This window comes from Myotis myotis, unplaced genomic scaffold (assembly GCF_014108235.1).
Source record: "Myotis myotis isolate mMyoMyo1 unplaced genomic scaffold, mMyoMyo1.p scaffold_m19_p_2, whole genome shotgun sequence".
Classification (NCBI taxonomy): domain Eukaryota; kingdom Metazoa; phylum Chordata; class Mammalia; order Chiroptera; family Vespertilionidae; genus Myotis; species Myotis myotis.
The window spans coordinates 162,395,336-162,415,222 of record NW_023416324.1 but is presented as its reverse complement, the minus strand read 5'-3'; the positions used below and the strand labels follow the sequence as shown (position 1 = coordinate 162,415,222).

Below are 19,887 nucleotides of genomic sequence, written 5' to 3'. Positions count from 1 at the left end.
AAGGGGTCCAGTCCTCTAACGAAAATCTGTTGGCATTTTTCAGAATGAAGCAATGACTGGTTCTCACACCCAGAACCGAGTCCTCTCTCGAATCACTCTGGCATTAATGGAGGACACTGGGTAAGACAGCTTTGAGATTATTATATGAAATTGTTCATTGAAATGAAATGAATATTAAAATAAATATGATTAAGCTAAATAAACTAATCAGCTTAAAATACTGACATTTTGCATTGAAGTAAAATATTCTTAGGAAAGACTAATTTAAAATTTTTTTAAATTATAAGTGAGATTGGTGATGTATAGATTCCTGGTTTTTAAAGCAGTAGACCTTTCTGGTAAAGCAGTAGAATACTGTTTTTAAATGACTCCAATGGGGGTCTTTTTTTTATTGGCTCCTGGATCCTTTAGAAAAGACATGTTGGTTTTTGATAGCTTCCTTGGCTTCTGGTATGGTAGAATGTACCAGGCTGATCAGCACATACGCCCTGGGTATCAGCCAATCTTACAAGGAGTGCTGGTTCCTTTTAATAGAGATAGCTTTAAGAAACCACAGCCCAGACACTGTGTTCATTGCTACTAGGTTATCATTGTTTCTCATACTTTACAGTGGACCAAGTTAGGGCATTCATATATTGAAAAGGGGAAAAAACCCCACAATGATGGATGTTTTTTTAGTGCCAGTATAGCTCTTTCTCATTTATCCCTGAATAAGCAATGGCTAGCTGAAGTGGTCCTGCTGCTTTGCTTAACAACCTATTTATAGCCCTTTTATAAACAATGCTAGTTTCTTTTAGATACCAGTTGGATATAGAAGCACTGTAGACTGGGTGAGTCACTAATGAAAAATCATGGAACTGGTGAATTTTAAAGCATTTTTTCTTTTTTTCTGAGGCAACACAACAGCAACATGGGCTGATTTTTTTCTAAATTCCTGGCAATATTTTAAAACTGTAGATACAGAGCCCAGCCAGTGTGGCTCAGTTGGTTGAACATTGTCCCATTCACCAAGAGGTTGTTGGTTCTGGCTGGCATGGAGGTCACAGTTTGATTCCCTGTCAGAGTACATGCCCAGACTTTGGGCTTGATCCCCAGTAGGGGTCGTGCAGGAGGCAGCCAAGCTATGTTTCTCTCTCAGCTATGTTTCTATCTCTCTCCCTCTCCCTTTCTCTCTCTAAAATCAATTAACCAAGAAAAGAAGTATAAATTGGTTGTTACAGAATAGTCATGAGGATGTAAAGTAGAGCATTATAATCAACTAGAGGCCCAGTGCACGAAATTTGTGCATGGATAGGGTCTCTAGGCATGGCCTGTGATCAGGGCTGATCAGGATCCCCGCCTCCCCATCTCCTCCTTCCATCGGTACCCATGCACTGCCACCATGTGATTCCCCCCAACTCCCCACCTCCTCCTTCCCTCACTCCCTTAGCCCCGCTGCCGCCACTGGTTGCCCATCATGTTCTGTGCTGCCCCCTGGTGGTCAGTGCACATCATAGCAACCGATTGAACTTTGCATATTAGTCTTTTATATATAGTATATAGATAATATTCTAATAACTATGTATGGGCCTAACTGGTTTGGCTCAGTGGATAGAGCATTGGCCGGCAGACTGAAAGGTCCCAGGTTTGATTCTGGTCAAGGGCATGTACCTTGGTTGCGGGCACATCCCCAGTAGGAGGTGTGCAGGAGGCAGCTGATCGATGTTTCTCTCTCATTGATGTTTCTCACTCTCTATCCCTCTCTCTTCCTCTCTGTAAAAAATCAATAAAATATATTTTAAAAAATAAATGAAAAAATAACTATGTATGGTGTTAGATGGGTATGAGATTTATTGTGAGGATCAGTTAGTAAGTTATATAATGTTTAATCAGTATAGAGTACACCTGAAACTAATATAATATTGTATGTCAACTGTAATCTATCCATATATATAAAAGGCTAAGCGACCTGCTGACTGGCCGACCAGCCAGTATGTATGATGTGCACTGACCACCAGGGGGCAGATGCTCAACCCAGTAGCAGCAGAATGAAAGCAACTTTGCAGAATGCCCTCTCGCATTCTGGGACCGCTTGGGGGATGTCAGACTGCCAGTTTCGGCTGATCCCCGCAAGCCAGGCCAAGGGACCCCACCTGCCGGAGGGACCCCACTCACTCTGCAGATGCCCTTTGAGCCCCAGCACTGCCCCAGGTGTGGCCAGCCAGGGAGGGACTGCAGGAGGGTGGATCCAGGGCGTGTCTGGCCCATCTTGCCCAGTTTTGCCCCACCAGCCACCTTCTAATTAATTTCCTTTCAATGTGCACGAATCTGTGCACCGGGCCTCTAGTTGAAAAAATTAAAAAGGATTTTTTCCCTTTTTTTTTTTTTTTTTTTTTTTTTGTTAATCCTCACCCAAGGACATTTTTCCCATTGATTTTTAGGGAGAGTGGAAGAGAGAGGGAAAGACAGAGAGAAACATTGATGTGAGAGAAACACATCGATTGGTTGGCGCCTGCATGAGCCCTGACCTGGGCCTGGGCTGGGGAGGAGCCTGCAACCAAGGTACAAGCCCTTGACCAGAATCAAACCCAGAACCTTCAGTCCACAGGCCAGTGCTCTACCCACTGAGCAAACTGGCTAGGACCAAAATTTAAAAAAAGATTAAAAAAGAAAAGAAAAAAAGAAATGCTAATAAAAGTAAGCTTGTTGATTAAATTTGCCAGGAAACTAATTCAGTGTGCTGTGTGTGTGTTTTCTGGAATGAGAATATTTTAAAAGTATTAGACATTGTATTAATTTGTCTTATTATAATGGTGTAATATTTAGTCACAAGCAGGGCCTGTATGATAAAATAGCACAGATTCAAGGCCAGAGAAGCAAGACACTAGGGCCAACTGAATCAGATTAGGTAAAAACTAGCTACCTAACAATCCCACTGTTTCTTCCTCAGTTTACTCCTCTCTTTCTCTCATTCTCTTTGTTTCTTTGGCCCTCATTCCGCTGGTCTCACACCTGAACCAGTTTCTACTCTGTGACTTCTATCATCTTTGGAAATTACAATGGAAACATGGTTTGTTAGTTTTTTTCAACTGTGAACAGCCTCACCATAAAACTGAAGTCCTCCAGTCATGCCCCGGAGACCCTTGCAGCAAGGGCTTTCTTAGTAATGCCTCTCCGTGGGATGGCCACCAAAGTCCCTTTTGAGGTCCTAGTCTTCTCATTGTTGAGATTTGTCCTGGGTATGTTGGAATTGTTTTTTAAATGACAGCAATAAAAAGTGCTTTGTTTGAATTATTTCCACAGCTGGTATAAAGCTAATTATAGCATGGCTGAGAAGTTAGACTGGGGTCGAGGAATGGGCTGTGACTTTGTCAGGAAGAGCTGTAAATTCTGGATTGATCAGCAGAAAAAAAAGTAAGAATACATTTCCTCATAATGTTTGATAACAATTTATTTCTGATTTTGTTCTTTATCTGGAGCCTAAAGTGTTACTTTCAAAATATGGTCTGAATAGTTCATATTCAAAATGTGTAAAAAACCATTTATGGTGCTTGGTGATATAACAAATAGCTGCATATTGTTTTAAATTGTATACTTAAAGAATCTACAATGTGGGAGCCAGACCATAAAATATTTCTGTTTAGCTTATAATTCATAAATATACACTGCAAACATTTTACATACTCTATATTTCTTACTGTTTTCTTCAAAAAATGCACTCATAAACATATATGTAACTGCTGATTCAATATTAAAAAAACATAAAGGTATTTTTCAATAGAGTTCTCAAATCTGGATGCATATTATAATCACCTAGCAAGCTTTTTTAAAAATACAGTCTCCAATTTTGGGAGATACACACAAACACACACATGCATGTTCATATTTTATATGTATATATATATATATATATAAAGATAATTAGAGATTCATATTGCAGACATTCCATATACATTTTTTTAAAATATATTTTATTGATTTTTTACAGAGAGGAAGGGAGTGGGTTAGAGAGTTAAAAACATCAATGAGAGAGAAACATCAATCAGCTGCCTCCTGCACACCTCTACTGGGGATGTGCCCACAACCAAGGTACATGCCCTTGACCGGAATCGGGACCCCTCAGTCCGTAGGCCAATGCTCTATCCACTGAGCCAAACTGGCTAGGGCCATTCCATGTACATTTTATCCAGTTGCCTTGATTGGTAACATTTTACAAAGCTATAGTACAACATCACAGCCAGGATATTGCCACTGATATGGTCAGATACAGAACATTTGGATCACTGCAAGGATCCCTCTTGTTTCCCTTTTATAGTCATACTCAGTACCCTCTCATGTCAACCCTCCTTAACTCCTGAAATCACTGATCTGTTCTCCATTTCTCTCATTTTGTCCTTTCAAGAATATTATATAAATGGAACTATATTGTATATAATGAATACAGTATTCACTATATACTGTATTCATATTAATGAATGAAAAACATTTTAATGAATGAAAAAAATCCTTTGACTCTTCTGTTTCTTTTACAATTTAACTAGATATTTGTCAGTTTTACCAATTTTTAAAATATATATATTTTTTATTGATTTTAGAGAGGAATGGAGAAGGAGAGAGAGCTAGAAACATCAATGATGATAGAGAATTATTGGCCCTGACCTGTTTGGCTCAGTGGATAGAGCGTCGGGCCGTGGACTGAAAGGTCCCAGGTTTGATTCCGATCAAGGGCATGCACCTTGCCAAAACCGGTTTGGCTCAGTGGATGGAGTGTCGGCCTGCGGACTGAAGGGTCCCAGGTTCGATTCCGGTCAAGGGCATGTACCTGGATTGCGGGCACATCTCCAGTAGGAGATGTGCAGGAGGCGGCTGATCGATGTTTCTCTCTCATCGATGTTTCTAACTCTCTATCTCTCTCCCCTCCTCTCTGTAAAAAATTAATAAAATATATTTAAAAAAAAAAAAAAAAAGGGCATGTATCTTGGTTGCAGGCTCAGTCCCCAGTAGGGGGCGTGCAGGAGACAGCTGATCCATGTTTCTCTCTCATTGATGTTTCTAACTCTCTATCCCTCTCCCTTTTCTGTAAAAAGTGAATAATAATATATTTTTAAAAAAGAAAGAATTATTAATCGGTTGCCTCCTGCACTGCAGGCCCCTGCAACCCAGGCATGTATCCTTGACCGGGATCGTACCAGGGACCCTTCAGTCCGCAGGCAGACACTCTATCCACTGAGCCAAACCAGCTAGGGCAGTTTTACGAATTTTTTTAAAAGAACGAACTTTTTGTTTTATTGATGTCTTCTGTTGTTTTTGTTTTCAAATCCATTGATTTCTGCTTTTATCTTATAGCTTTTCTTCTGCTTGTTTTTTATTTCTTCTTTCTCTACATTGTTGATTATTAATTTGAGATGTTACATATTTCTGATTTAGTGTTATAAATTTCCCTCTCAGCATTTCTTCAGCATTGTCCCACAAATTTCAATGTTTTATTTTTATTTCCATTCATGTCTTAGTCTGCTTGGGCTCCCATAACAAAATACAGAAAGTGTGGATTAATCAGCAGAAATTTATTTTCTCATGGTTCTATAGGCTGAGAAGTCTGAGATCAAAGTGCCTGCCAATCTTGTTCATGGTGAGAGTTCTCTTTCTGGTTTGCAGACAGCTGCCTTCTCACTGTGTCCTCACATGGCAGAGAGAGTGCGCTCTGGTCTCTTCCTCTTCTTGTAAAGACACCAGACTTATCAAATTAGGACTCTACCCTTATGGCCTCCTAAAGACCCTTTCTCCAGTTATAGTCAGATTGGAGGTTAGGGCCTCTACACATGAATTTTGGAGGATTCCGTTTAATCTGTAGCAATTAGTGCAATTTTTAAAAAAGTTTCCTTGAGCACTGGCTTGTGTAGTTCAGTGGGTAGAGCGTTAGCCCGCACACTAAACTTTAGGGCATGTACCTGGGTTGCAGGTTCAATCCCTGGCACCAGTCAGGCCGTGTGTGGGAGGCAACTAATCAATGTCTCTCTTGCATCGATGTCTCTCTCTCTCTCTCTCTCTCTCTCTCTCTCTCTCTCTCTCTCTCCCTCTCCCTCTCTCTCTCTCTCCGACTCTGTCTCCCTCCACCTACCCTTCCTGCCCCCCAATCTCCACCCTATCTCCCTGCTTCTCTCCCTCCTTTCCACTCTCAATGGAAAAAGTATCCTTGGGAGAGGAGAGGATTAACAAATTAAATAATTAAACATTAAATAAATTACTTTCTCTTCAAGATTAGATTTAACAGAGAACAGAACAAGTTGTAACAATTAGAAATATTGACACAATTTTCATTTTATGCAGAAAAACAAGATTGGATTGTGAATATTGTTTTTGTTTTTGTGTGTATATGTGTTCTTTTTTAAACCTCACCCAAGGAATGAGTATATTTTTCCATTGAGTTTTTAGAGAGAGTGGAAGGGATGGGGCAAGGGAGGAAGGGAGAGAGAAAGAGAAACATCCATGTGTTAGAGGCACATTGATTAGTTGCCTCCCAACAAGAGCCGGGATTGAACCTGCAACTGAGGAACGTGCCCTTGACCGGGAATTGAACCTGTGACCCTTCCGTCCGAGGGCCGGCCAGGGCGTGAATGTTTTTAATTTAACAAATTGTCAAATAGGATTCTTTGAACTAGATTGTAGCATAGAAAATATTTAACTCTTTGTAGCTGCAGGACAAAGGGGACATCATCTCCATTTGTTTCTGAGACTCCATTTGTTAATTATGAAGATGTGTATTTTTGACAAGCTCTGGAATTTCATTATTTGTCATATAAAATGCAAATCAGGTCTTTACAATTCCATTTTACTGACAAAAATGGAGAGAGATAAATAAGATATTATTTAATAACAGTGAAATAATGTTATAATGCATCTAGCTTTAATCTTTCACATTTACATTAAGCATTCCTTTTACCCTTTGAAAAATAAGTTTATAACTCGATTTAGCAATTCATTTTAAGCTATTAAAACATTGAAATTATAGTGGAAAAGATAAGCTTATAATGGAAAAGAGTAGACGTGTACTGTTTTCTTTACAGTTTTATACGGTGGTGTTTATTTTTATGTGCAGGCGGCAGATGCTGAGCCCTTACTGTGACACTCTCAGAAGTAATCCCTTGCAGTTAACTTGCAGACAGGACCAGAGAGCAGTTGCAGTGTGTAATTTGCAGAAGTTTCCAAAACCTTTGCCTCAAGAATACCAGGTAACACTTGATTGGGGCCCAATTTTAAGAATCACCTTTTTAAAAATAAGTTTCTATTTTGAATTAGAAGAGTAAAGTCTCTTAACTGTTTCAATTTATAAGGCCTCATTTGTTTTCTATAAGTCAGATAAAACTGAGGAATTCCTCTATTTATTTATAACTAATGTGATATAATAGATAGTGATTAATATCTAGCAATTCCTGTAGAAATAGTAAGAGGCATTTAAAATGTTTATTTTGCTCTAAATATTTCTAAACTGTATGTTTTTTCTTTCTAGTTGTTTCCAAAGTCTTCATCTTTAATTTCCTCTAATTTATACACCAAAAAACCCCCCAAGATTCTTTAAAGAAAATAACCCAGGTACTCTAAGCCAATTAATTAGAAGGCTTGGGAGTTCTGATTTAGAGGAGGTTTGACTTAAGGGATGTAAAAGGTGAAGAAAATGGCCCCACATGATGTTGTCTGAATCTCTGATTTGACCTTTTAAGTGTTTCGTTGCCATGGCTATCTCTAAAAAGCCTGAACTCTGCCTGTCATTTTCAAAGGACACGTTAGTCAGAAATTATATCACAAAAGCTAATTTTAAATGATTGCTGCTAAATTTTGAGCTTCCTACATAGGTTTATGATCTTTCTGAGCGTTTCAGACACCATATGATGGTAACTATATTTCTTAGACGTCTTATATAATAAAAGGCTAATATGCAAATTTCCCCCTCGACTGGGAGTTCTACCAGGAGTTTGACGGGGGCGGGGCTGGCCCACCAGCCACCTGCAGCCCCTCTCCCCAGCCAGCCCCGCCCCGCCCCCAATTGGCCACCCCAACCCCAATCAGGGCAGGCTGGCTGGACCCCACTCATGCACGAATTTGTGCACTGGGCCACTAGTAGTATTATCATTCAATGAGTTGGTGTAAAATGTGAAATCTTTAAGATTTATCTGGTACCTTGTTCCTTTGGTGTTCAAAGTATTATATGTATATATGTGATCTCTTGCATTTTCTTACAATTTTACTTTTTCAAGAATGTCAAAACAGCGTGTAAAGACATTTAAAGTACAGTATATTTAAAATTTTAATTCTATGAAGTTTTATGTATTTTGTCAACTCTTAAAAGTCTTCTGATTCATTCTGTAAAAACATAACAAATTTGTTATCTAATAAAAAACTTAACTAGTTTACTTACCTTACTTATTTCTAAAACTATAATAGCTTTGACATACCCCTGAGTAGTATATTAATATTTTTGTGTTACACTGTACATCAAGCATGTCAAACTCACGGCCCACGGGCCGCATGCCTCGTTTATTTGGCCTGTGTTAGCTTTTGAGTTTGACATGCTTGCTGTACATGAGGAAAACTACATTAATATCTTCTTTGTGTTATACAGCATTAGAGGGTTACTACAAATTGTCTGTGGACTTAGTTTGGTTATACAGAATATTTCTTTTTTTCCCTGTCTTCCTAATACTTTTTTTGTAGTACTTTGATGAACTCAGTGGAATACCTGCAGAAGATTTGCCTCATTATGGTGGTTCAGTAGAAATTGCTGACTACTGCCCTTTCAGTCAGGAATTCATTTGGCATGTAAGTGGTGAATATCAGCGCAGCTCAGATTGTAGAATATTGGAAAATCAACCAGGTTAGTAGTCTAGTGAAATGAAATGTTATATACATATTACAATTATATATCAGCAATGTAAAATAGTGGTTAAGAGCACAGACCCTAGAATTTGTATTGTGGTTCCACTGCTATCCATCTGTTTTAAATAATCTAACTTCTGTGTGCCTCAGCTTCTTCCTCTGTAGAAAGGGGATAATAATATATATCTAATAGAGGTCTGGTGAGAATTAAATGAATTAATGTAGTAAGAGCTTAGAACCATCACACATAGAAAAGATTTTTAGCTATTAGATAGATTTGTGCATGTATACACACTGCTTTTTAGTAATATCTTACATCTGCCTGAAACTTTCATTTGCAAAACTCTTTCATTTTTATATTTCATTTTATTCTTCTAAGAACCTGACGAGAGACATAGAGAAGATATTATTGAATTTCACAGATGAATAAAAAGACACTAAGTGATCCAGTTACTTAGTTCAGGGCCCTCCAATGGAGAGCTCTTTTTAGCTAATCACATTTGGTAACCTATTTTTTCAACTCCTAAGGAGTGTGCATTTTATGTAATTTAGAAGTAACATGCCATTCTTCAGATATCAGAATAGCATTATTATCCCATCACTAGTAAGATGTGGTCATACTATTTTTTTAGAATATATTTTTTATTGATTTTTTACAGAGAGGAAGGGAGAGGGATAGAGAGTTAGAAACATCGATGAGAGAGAAACATTGACCAGCCGCCTCCTGCACACCTCCTACTGGGGATGTGCCCGCAACCAAGGTACATGCCCTTGACCAGAATCGAACCTGGGACCTTTCAGTCCGCAGGCCGACGCTCTATCTACTGAGCCAAACCGGTTTGGCTGTTGTCATACTATTTATTCTTTCGTAATACATATAAATGAACAGGTCTTCAAAGGGATAAACAGTATGGCAGTTGGATATTCAACAATAATAGTTACAGCTCCCACTATCCACCTCTATAAATAAAGTGTTCTCACATCTGATATGTTAATAAATAGCAATAAATAGTTTTTGTTTCTGTGGTCATCAAAATTTTTTAAAAATATTTTTTTATTGATTTCAGAGAGGAAAGGAGAGGAAGAGAGAGAGAGACAGAAACATCAATGATGAGAGGGAATAATTGATTGGCTGCCTCCTGCACGTTGGACCGAGCCTGCAACCGAGGCATGTACCTTTGACCGGAATTGAACCTGGGACCCTTCAGTCCGCAGGCCAATGCTCTGTCCACTGAGCCAAACCAGTTAGGGCATCATCAAAATTTTTAACCTGGTCCTTTCCCCCACTCCCCCTTTATACATACTTTATTACAAACTAAGTCACTTAAATTTTAAATTTCCATAATGTTTTATTTTTAAACCTAGCAGATTTAACAGGGTTTGTAGTTATTTTTTTTTATCACTCACCTACTTAATAAATATTAAAGATTTATGATACAACTACTCAGCAGTTCCATATAAAACAAAAGAAATGCACAGATCTATCAGTCATGGGTTTGCTAAAAATACATTATCACATGTTACTGTTTTACAGATGGAGTTGGCAAACATTTATTGTAAAGAGAAAATAGTAAATATTTTAGGTTTTGTGGGTCATAGTCTCAGTTGCAGCTGCTCAACACTGCTGTTGAAGTGTGAAAGCAGTCATAAACAACCTATAAATGAATGAGTGTGGATGTGTTGGCTAAAACTTTATTTATAAAAACAGGTAACCTTCAGGATTTGGCCTGAGAATTGTAGCTTGCTGATGCTCCTTTTTTTTTTTTTTTTTTAACCATTGGTCACTGTTTTTTGAGGACTTCGAAATACTCTGAAAATAAAAGAAATATAGAGTTCTATTTTACATTTTCTTTCTTCGTTTTTATAATTAAGATTTTTCAAAATTGACATAAAATAAAATACTTATTTTTTTTAAAAAATTTTATTGATTGATTTTAGAGAGAAAAAGAGAAACATCAATTTGTTATTCCACATATGCATTCACTGGTTGATTCTTGTATGTACCTTGATGGGGGATCGAACTTACAACATTAACTTATCAGGATAACACTCTAACTGAGCTACCCCCGAGCCAGGGAAATACTTACCTTTTTATCATATATTAGAGGTCTGGTGCATGAAATTCATGCACCCTCTCGCAATCCAGGACCGCTTGTGGGGATGTCTGACTGCTGGTTTAGAGGTTAGAAAGAAACCTTGTGAGAGAAAAAAACAAAACAAAACAGAGGCCACTCCAGTGAGGGTGGGTTCTGAGGAGCTAGGGTTAACTTTCTGCGTGAATATTTGCCGGGCCAGGGAAGAGGGAAGGAAAAGTGTGTGTGTGTGTGTGTGTGTGTGTGAAAGAGAGAGACCCCCACAGACTCCAGACTCTTTTGTTCCAAAGCACAAAACTTTATTTTCCCCACGTTTATCACATGTCTAAACACAAACCATCGTGTACTTCAAGCAACATGTATTAGGGAAGGAGAATGCAGCCTTAAAGCAAAGGGTGGGGGTGTCAGAAGTGAGTAACTCCTCTCGTCCTCCAGCTGAAGCTCCTTGGGGGCCTGCCTCTTTGGGAATCCACATTTATCTCTTAGCATGTGGGAGGTTAGGGAGTGCAGCATTATCCTGGGAGGGGAAGGTCATGGGGACTGCACCCATGGTATTCGCCCCAAATTTCATTTCCTCACCTCACCACTGATCCAGTTAATGGGGTCGGAGGTCTGCAGCTGGATGCCTCCAGGCAGAGAGCACGCTGGGGGCTGGGGGTCCAGCCCCAAGGCCCCTGCGTACAAGCCCCACCCCCACCAGCAAACCCCCTGCGGGCAGCCGCTGGGGGTGTTCCGCCCCACCGCCCCAGACTCAATCCAGCTGGGTGCGGAGAGTGATTAGGCAGCTCTGTGGCAGGTGGCTCCGCAGTTAGCGCCTTTGAATTGTGCGCCGCTGGCGGGAAAAGAAAAGCCTCCCCAGAAAGAGGTTTTTCAAAAGTCTCCAGGGACTGGGAGGTTGCCCCACTAGGGCCTTCCTTCCCTAGAGAGATATAGAAACATTAATGATGAGAGAGAAACATTGATCAGCTGCCCCTTGCATGCCCCCTGCTGGGGATTGAGCTTGCAACCTGGGCACTTGCCCTGACTGGGAATTGAACCATGATCTCCTGGTTCATAGGTCCACACTTAACCACTGAGCCACAATGGCAGGGGGCTAATTGAACTCTCTGCTTTCAAAAGATGTAACTTACTTGTATTAAGTGTAAAGAGAGCAAAATATTGCTTGTGTATAAGACCTTCATCCTTTGCCCATTAGCTATTTAGAGGTCATTGAGTCCACTCTGCAAGTTTGTGTTTAGTCTGAGACTAGATCAGCATGGTATTTATGAACTTCCAGGGGATGACAATACAAGTTGAAAATACAAAAAGAGTTTTGCAAAAGTTGCAAGACCCCCAGAAAGCTTTCATTATATAAATAGTTGCCTTCATCCTTTTTTGGGTCATTTGGCAAGTGACTGCTATTTAAGCCACTAATGAAGGTGATTCTCAGTGCCATTTCCTCTGTATATTTAACTTAAATACTTTAGATCCACTTTTATCACTTGTTTCTGGTATAATAATTTTCTCCCAGTAGTTTCTGTATTGAGAACCTAGTTTAAGTTTGGAGCCCTCTTTCTCTTGATATTTTAAATTGAAATTTTCCATTAAACATGTTTGTTTTTAAAATAACCATTAGTCATAAAGATGGAATACTTCAATTTCTTGTTCTTTGAGCCAAAGATCAGTTTTTAAGAACATTTTTTCTGGTTTTCTTCAGACCTTTTTAAAAACTATGGTGCTGAAAAGTATGGACCTCATTCAGTTTGTCTAATTCAGAAATCAGCATTCGTCATGGAAAATTGTGAAAGGAAGCAGAGTTACCCAGACTGGGGGAGTGGATGTTATCAGGTAAACTAAATGATTGCTAATAATTATACCAAATATTATATAACTTTTGTCTCATTATTTGATTACTAGGGGCCCGGTGCACGAAATTCGTGCACTGGGTGTGTGTGGGGGGGGGGGAGTGTCCCTCAGCCCAGCCTGCCCCCTTTCACATACTGGGAGCCCTCAGGCGTTGACCCCCATCACCCTCCAATCGCAGGATTGGCCCCTTGCCCAGGCCTGACGCCTCTGACCCAGGCTTCAGGCCTGGGCAAGGGGACCATCATATCCCTCCAATCCCCGGCCTGGGCAGCGGGGACCCGCAGCTGCAGTGGCCCCGCGATCGTGGGCTCCGCTTTAGGCCCAGGCAAGGGACCCCTAGCTCCCGGGACTGCCAGCTTCAACGGTGCCCAGCTCCCATCGCTGGCTCCACCCCTACTTCCTGCTATCACTGGCCAGGGCAGCAAAGGCGCCTGATTCTCCAATCATGGCTGGGGGGCAGGGCAAAGGCGGCCCCAGGGCCGTCTTTGCCCTGCCCCCCAGCTCTTAGCTTCCCCCTGGGTTTCCGATCACTGTCAGTGGCATGGGGCTTCTTCCTGCTTTCCCTTTCGCCTCCCTGCATTGTGCCTACATATGCAAATTAGCCGCCATCTTTGTTGGCAGTTAACTGCCATCTCAGTTGGCAGTTAATTTGCATATAGCCCTGATTAGCCAATGAAAAGGGTAGCGTCGTACGCCAATTACCATTTTTCTCTTTTATTAGTGTAGATTATATTTTAAAATACATTTTATCTTTTTAATTTACTGATTAATATTTAACTTAGTTTGTTTATGTAAATATTAGTTTGGATGCTTGTGTTTTGTGAAAATATTAGTGGTGTGTTTTTTTTTTAGAGAAATTGCCTATCTCTGTTTTATATATATATATATATATATATATATATATATATATATATATATATATCTACACTAATAAAAGAGAAACATGCAAATTAACCATCACTATGCTACATCCACCAGCCAATCAGGAGCAAGTATACAAATTAACCCAACTAAGATGGCGGTGGCCACGGAGCTCAAGTGAGCAGGAGGCTTGGGTTGCCCCCAGCGATAGGAACCAAGCTTCCCGGCCAGCCCTGGCCTCCGCTCAAGGCTACAAAGTTTCAATTATAGAAGATAAGTAAATCCCAGATACCTGCTTCCAACCAGCTCTGGCCTCCGCTCAAGGAGGTGTTGAAAAAAAAAAAAGAAAAGAAAAAAAGGAGAGGCTTGGAGCTTGGGTCACCGGGGGGGAGTGGCCAGCCTGAAAAGAGCCATCAGCCCCTCACCCAGGCTGTCCAGTCACCCCAGCGGGGGACCACCCCCCCCGAAGGGGCTCTGGCCAGCCTGCAAACAGCCATCAGCCTCTCACCCAGGCTGGCCAGGCACCCCAGTGAGGGCCCCTCACCCAGGCTGGCCAGGCACCCCAGGGGGACCCCTACCCTGATCCGGGACATCCTTCAGGGCAAACCACCCGGCCCTCACTCATGGACCAGGCCTCTATCCTATCTAATAAAAGAGAAACATGGTAATTAGCGTATGACCGCTACCCTTCCCATTGGCTAATCAGGGCAATATGCAAATTAACTGCCAGCCAAGATGGCGGCCAGCAGCCAGGCAGCTTGAAACTAACATGAGGCTTGCTTGCTTCAGTGACGGAGACTCCAACGTTTCCCGCCTGCCGCTGCAGGCCTCTGAGCTGAAACTCTAAGCAACTATGTTACAAATATAGAAGCTAAACAAAACCCCAGAAACCTGCTTTAGTTGCCGGGCTTCAGCCAGCAGGATCACAACATTGTTTCAAATACAGAAGGTAAACAAAGGCCAGAAACTTGCTTTCAGCAGTGGAGGCCTAAGAACTGGAGCCAAGCCTAAAAGCTAAAGCTGGCCCAGAATAAAAAGAAAAAAAGGAGTGGTTGGGAGCTTCAGTCACCCGCCAGCCTTAAAACAGCCCTCAGCCCCCACCCAGACTGGCCAGGCACCCCAGTGGGGACCCCCACCCTGAAGGGTGTGTGACCAGCTGCAAACAGCCATCATCCCCTCACCCAGGCTGGCCAGGCACCCCAGTGGGGACCTCCACCCTGATCCAGGACAACCTTCAGGGCAAACCAGCCGGCACCCACCCGTGCACCAGGCCTCTATCCTATATTGTAAAAGGGTAATATGCCTCCCAGTACCGGAATCAGCGGAACTACGAGGCCTCCCGGCACCGGGATCAGCGTGACAGGGGGCAGCGCCCAAACTCCCTGATCACCCTGCGGCTCTGTGTGTGACAGGGGGTGGGGCCACAACCTCCCTATCTGCCCTGCTCTGTTCGTGACAGGGGAAGGCGCCCCAACCCCCTGATCAGCCCTGCCCTGTGCCTGATAGGGGGGAGCTCCCCAACCCCCTGATTGCCCTGCGGCTCTGTGTGTGACAGGGTGCGGCACCCCACCCCCCTGATCGGCCCTGCTCTGTGTGTGACGGGGGCAGCGCCGCAACCCCCTGATGGGCCCTGCTCTGTGTGTGACGGGGGCAGCGCCCCAACCCCCTGATCGGCCCTGCTCTGTGTGTGATGGGGTAGAGCCATAACCTCCCCATCGGCCCTGCCCTGAGTGTGAGGGTGGCGGCACCCCAACCCCCTGATCAGCCCTGCTCTGTGGGTGATAGAGGGCGGCGCCCCAACCCCCTGATCTGCCCTGCTCTGTTTGTGACAGGGGGCGGTGCCCCAACTCCCCTATCGGCTCTACTCTGTGAGTGACGGGGGGAGCTCCTCAACCCCCTGATTGGCCCTGCTCTGTGCATGACAGGGGGCAGCTCCCCAACCCCCTGATGGGCCCTGCTCTGTGCATGACAGGGTACGGAGCCCCAACCCCCCTGATGGGCCCTGCTCTTTGCGTGATAGGGTGGCGCCGCAACCTCCCCATCGACCCTGCCTTGAGTGTGACGGGGCGGTGCCCCAACTCCCAAATCGGCCCTACCCTGAGTGTGACTGAGGGTGGCATCGCAACCTCCCAATCCGCCCTGCTCTGTGCATGACAGGGGGCGGCACCCCAACTCCCCAATCAGCCCTGCTCTGAGCCTGACCAGGGGCTGCACCTAGGGATTGGGCCTGCCCTCTGCCACCCAGGAGCAGGCCTAAGTCAGCAGGTCGTTATCTCCCGAGGGGTCCCAGACTGCGAGAGGGCACAGGCCGGGCTGAGGGACCCCCCTTCCCCCTGAGTGCACAAGTTTTTGTGCACCGGGCCTCTAGTTTATACTAATAAAAGGGTCATATGCTAATTAGACTGGGAGACCTTCCAGGAGACCTTCCGGACGTTCTTCTGGACAAAGCTTTGGTGGTGGGGCCGAGGTAGAGGCTGTTAGAGGCCAAGAGGGGAGGGCAGTTGTGGGTGATCAGGCTGATGGGGTGCCGGAGCCGTTAGGGTAAGCAGACCAGCAGGGGGGCCAGTTGGGGGCAAGCAGGCCATCAGTGGGGGTCAGTTGGAGGTGATCAGACAGCGGGGGCTGAGGGGGAGGCAATTTGGAGTGAGCAGACCAGCAGGGGGGCAGTTGGGGGCGAGCAGGCCAGTGGGAAGGGAAGGTGGGGGTGAGCAGTCCAGCAGGGGGGACAGTTGGGGGCAAACAGGCCAGGGAGGGGGGGCGAACACACTGGCACAGGTGGCAGTTGGGGGTGATCAGGCTGGTGGGGGGGCATTTGGGGGCAAGTAGGCCGGCAGTGGGGGGCAGTTGGGGGCGAGCAGGCCGGCAGGCAGAGTGGTTAGAAGCAATCAGGCAGGCAGACAGGCAGGTGAGTGGTTTAGAGCCAGCAGTCCTGGATTGTGAGAGGGATGTCCGACTGCCAGTTTAGGCCCGATCCCTGTAAACCGTCAGTAGGACATCCTTCGAGGGGTCCCAGATTGGAGAGGGTGCAGGCCGGGCTTAGGGACCCCTCGTGCACGAATTTTGTGCACTGGGCCACTAGTGTGTGTGTGTGTGTGTGTGTGTTTGTTTGTATAAAATTGCTATATATCAACAACTTTTATAATAATTTTACTTCTGGGCATATAGCCTAAGGAAATAATGGAAAGTAGATAATTCTTTCCTCAATAGCTATTACTTTGAATAGAAAAAATTTACAATTTTATTTCATAAGATCTGTGCAAAGTATAGATTTAAGAATTAATAAATCAACTACTGATTAATAATAGTTTTTTTTTCTCCTTTGAAAATAGAAATCCAAAGGGAGAAAATTACTATTTTTCTTAAGTATCTTATTTGCATGCCTGATATTAAATGAATGCATTACCATACTAAAAACGTATGGAGACACAGACATTCTGTAACTTAGGAGCAGAACTTAAGGAATATCCCATACCCTACTAATGGATGTCAAGGTGGAGTGTGTGCTCCTGAAAATGAAAAATCAGAATACATTGTACTATTTCAGCTGCAAGAGCTGAACAGACTTCTGTAGCTGGACATTTAAATATTATATTTTTTTAAGTTTCTTTTCTTTTTTAATTAATTAAATCTTCATTGTTCAGATTATTACATTTGTTCCTCTTTTTTCCCCCCCATAACTCCTCTCCTCCCAGTTCCCGCCCCACCCTCCGCCCTCACTCCCCACCCACTGTCCTCATCCATAGGTGCACGATTTTTGTCCAGTCTCTTCCTGCATCTCCCACACCCCTTTCCCCCCGAAGAATAGTCAGTCCATTCCCTTTCTATGCCCCTGATTCTATTATAATCACCAGTTCATTCTGTTCATGAGATTATTTATTCACTTGATTCTTAGATTCACTTGTTGATAGATGCATATTTGTTGTTCATAATTTGTATCTTTACCTTTTTCTTCCTCTTCCTCTTCTTAAAGGATACCTTTCAGCATTTCATATAATACTGGTTTGGTGGTGGTGGTTAGCTTTTCCTTATCTGTGAAGCTCTTTATCTGACCTTCAATTCTGAATGATAGCTTTGCTGGATAAAGTAATCTTGGTTGTAGGTTCTTGGCATTCATCACTTTGAATATTTCTTGCCACTCCCTTCTGGCCTGCAAAGTTTCTGTTGAGAAATCAGCTGACAGTCGTATGGGTATTCCCTTGTAGGTAACTGAGTTTCTTTCTCTTGCTGCTCTTAGGATTCTCTCTTTGTCTTTTGCTCTTGGCATTTTAATTATGATGTGTCTTGGTGTGGTCCTCTTTGGATTCCTTTTGTTTGGGGTTCTCTGCACTTCCTGGACCTGTAAGTCTATTTCTTTGACCAGGTAGGGGAAGTTTTCTGTCATTATTTCTTCAAATAGGTTTTCAATATCTTGCTCTCTCTCTTCTTCTGGCACCCCTATAATTCTGATGTTGGTATGCTTGAAGCTGTCCCAGAGGCTCCTTACACTATCTTCGTATTTTCGGATTCTTTTTTCATTTTGCTTTTCCGGTTGGGTGTTTTTTGCTTCTTCACATTTCAATTCTTTGACTTGATTCTTGCGCTCCTCTGGTCTGCTTTTGGGTGTCTGTATAATATTCTTTATTTCAGTCAGTGTATGCTTAATTTCTAGTTGGTTCTTTATCACAACATCGAGGGTCTCATTAGATTTCTTGAGGATCTCACTACATTTATCAGCAGTTTTTAGAAACTTATTGAAAGACCTTAAAAGTGTGGTTTTGAGCTCTATATCTTCCATTTCTGACATCTGCGTCCTGTTTCTTTGTCTCCGCATTTTTTATGCTTTCTTGGTGCAACCCCTAGTGGTCTTTATGTGCAGTCTTGTTGTAGTTAAGCCTATATTGTTGTAGGTAATACTGGTGGGGATTTGACCACCAGGCCAACTGGCTGTGAGAATCAGCTGTGTCTGTAGTGAGAGAACTTCTGTCCTCTAGGGAGGTGCTAATCTAGCCTTTGCCTGAGGCTATCTGGCAAATGCCTCTGCGCAGGGCTTGGGCGGGACGGGTCACACGGGATCAACAGGGTGGGCCGGAGCGAGCAGTTATGGCTGCTCTCAGTCCCGTCCCCAGGGGCTCTGCTTCTCTGAGTCCCAGCAACCACTGCAAACCTCGGAGAAAAAGCTGCCTTCGAGTTCCAACCGAAGCCAGACAGTCCCGCTTCTCCCGTTTGAGTCTGGGTCCCTAAAGACTCACCCGGATCTGAAGCTCAGAGTCTGCGACTCCCTCCCGATTGAAAACACCAACTGCACCCTCAGCCACCAGCCCGCTCTGCATGCACTCCACACCTTAGTATTTGACTTCAGCACTGCGCCTCCTCTGTGTTGCGGTATGCGTTTCTCTTTCCTCCTAGTTGTAGGACTTCCACTCAGCCAGCGTTCCTGTGGTTCTGGGTGATGTCCGTTCCGTCTGTTAGTTGTTTTTTTTGAAGTGGTTGTTCGAGGCAGCAAACTCCGGCGTTAACCTATGCCGCCATCTTGGTTCTCCTAAGTTTCTTATAAAATTTATCATTTTGGAGTAACAGCTTTATTGAGATACTAGAGGCCCGGTGCACGACATTCGTGCACTCAGTGGGGGGGGGTAGGTCCCTCAGCCTGGCCTGTGCCCTCTTGCAGTCTGGGAGCCCTCAGGGGATGTCTGACTGCTGGCTTAGGCCCGCTCCCCACGGAGGTGGGAGAGGCTCCCACCACTGCCGCTGTGCTCACCAGCCGTGAGCCTGGCTTCTGCTGAGCAGCACTGCCCCTGTGGGAGCACACTGACCACCAGGGAACAGCTCCTGCATTGAACATCTGCCCCCTAGTGGTGAGTGCACGTCATAGCGACCGGTTGGTCCACCGTCTGGCCAAAACCGGCTCTCTGACATCCCCTGGGGGGTCCCAGATTGCGAGAGGGCACAGGCCAGGCCAAGGGACACCACTGGTGCACAATTTGGGCCAGGGAGGGACATGGGAAGTTGGCCAGCCAGGGAGGGACCACAGGAGGGCTCCAAGGCGTGTCCAGCCTGTCTCGCTCAGTCCTGATCAGCCAGACCCCAGCAGCAAGCTAACCTACCAGTTGGAGCATCTGCCCCCTGGTGGTCAGTGCATGTCATAGTGACAGGTCGACCAGTCGACTGCCCCCTGGTGGTCAGTGCACGTCATAGTGAGCAGTTGCGCGGCCTTAGCATATCATTAGCATATTATGCTTTGATTGGTTAAATGGCCGAC

General features: G+C 43.8%; 1 protein-coding gene across 3 annotated transcripts in view; it reads left to right on the top strand.

Moving 5' to 3' along the window:
• LMLN (leishmanolysin like peptidase) overlaps positions 1-19,887 on the top strand; it is a 73,361-nt gene that overhangs the window by 40,390 nt on the left and 13,084 nt on the right. For all 3 annotated transcript variants that reach the window (XR_004974172.1, XM_036350855.1, XM_036350856.1), the window contains 5 exons: positions 44-120; positions 3,283-3,393; positions 7,076-7,208; positions 8,689-8,848; positions 12,640-12,770. Coding sequence is in view for 2 of the 3 variants with exons in the window: in XM_036350855.1 (XP_036206748.1) it covers positions 44-120; positions 3,283-3,393; positions 7,076-7,208; positions 8,689-8,848; positions 12,640-12,770 (612 nt within the window). In the remaining variant the exon portion in view is untranslated. The remainder of the gene's footprint in view (positions 1-43; positions 121-3,282; positions 3,394-7,075; positions 7,209-8,688; positions 8,849-12,639; positions 12,771-19,887) is intronic.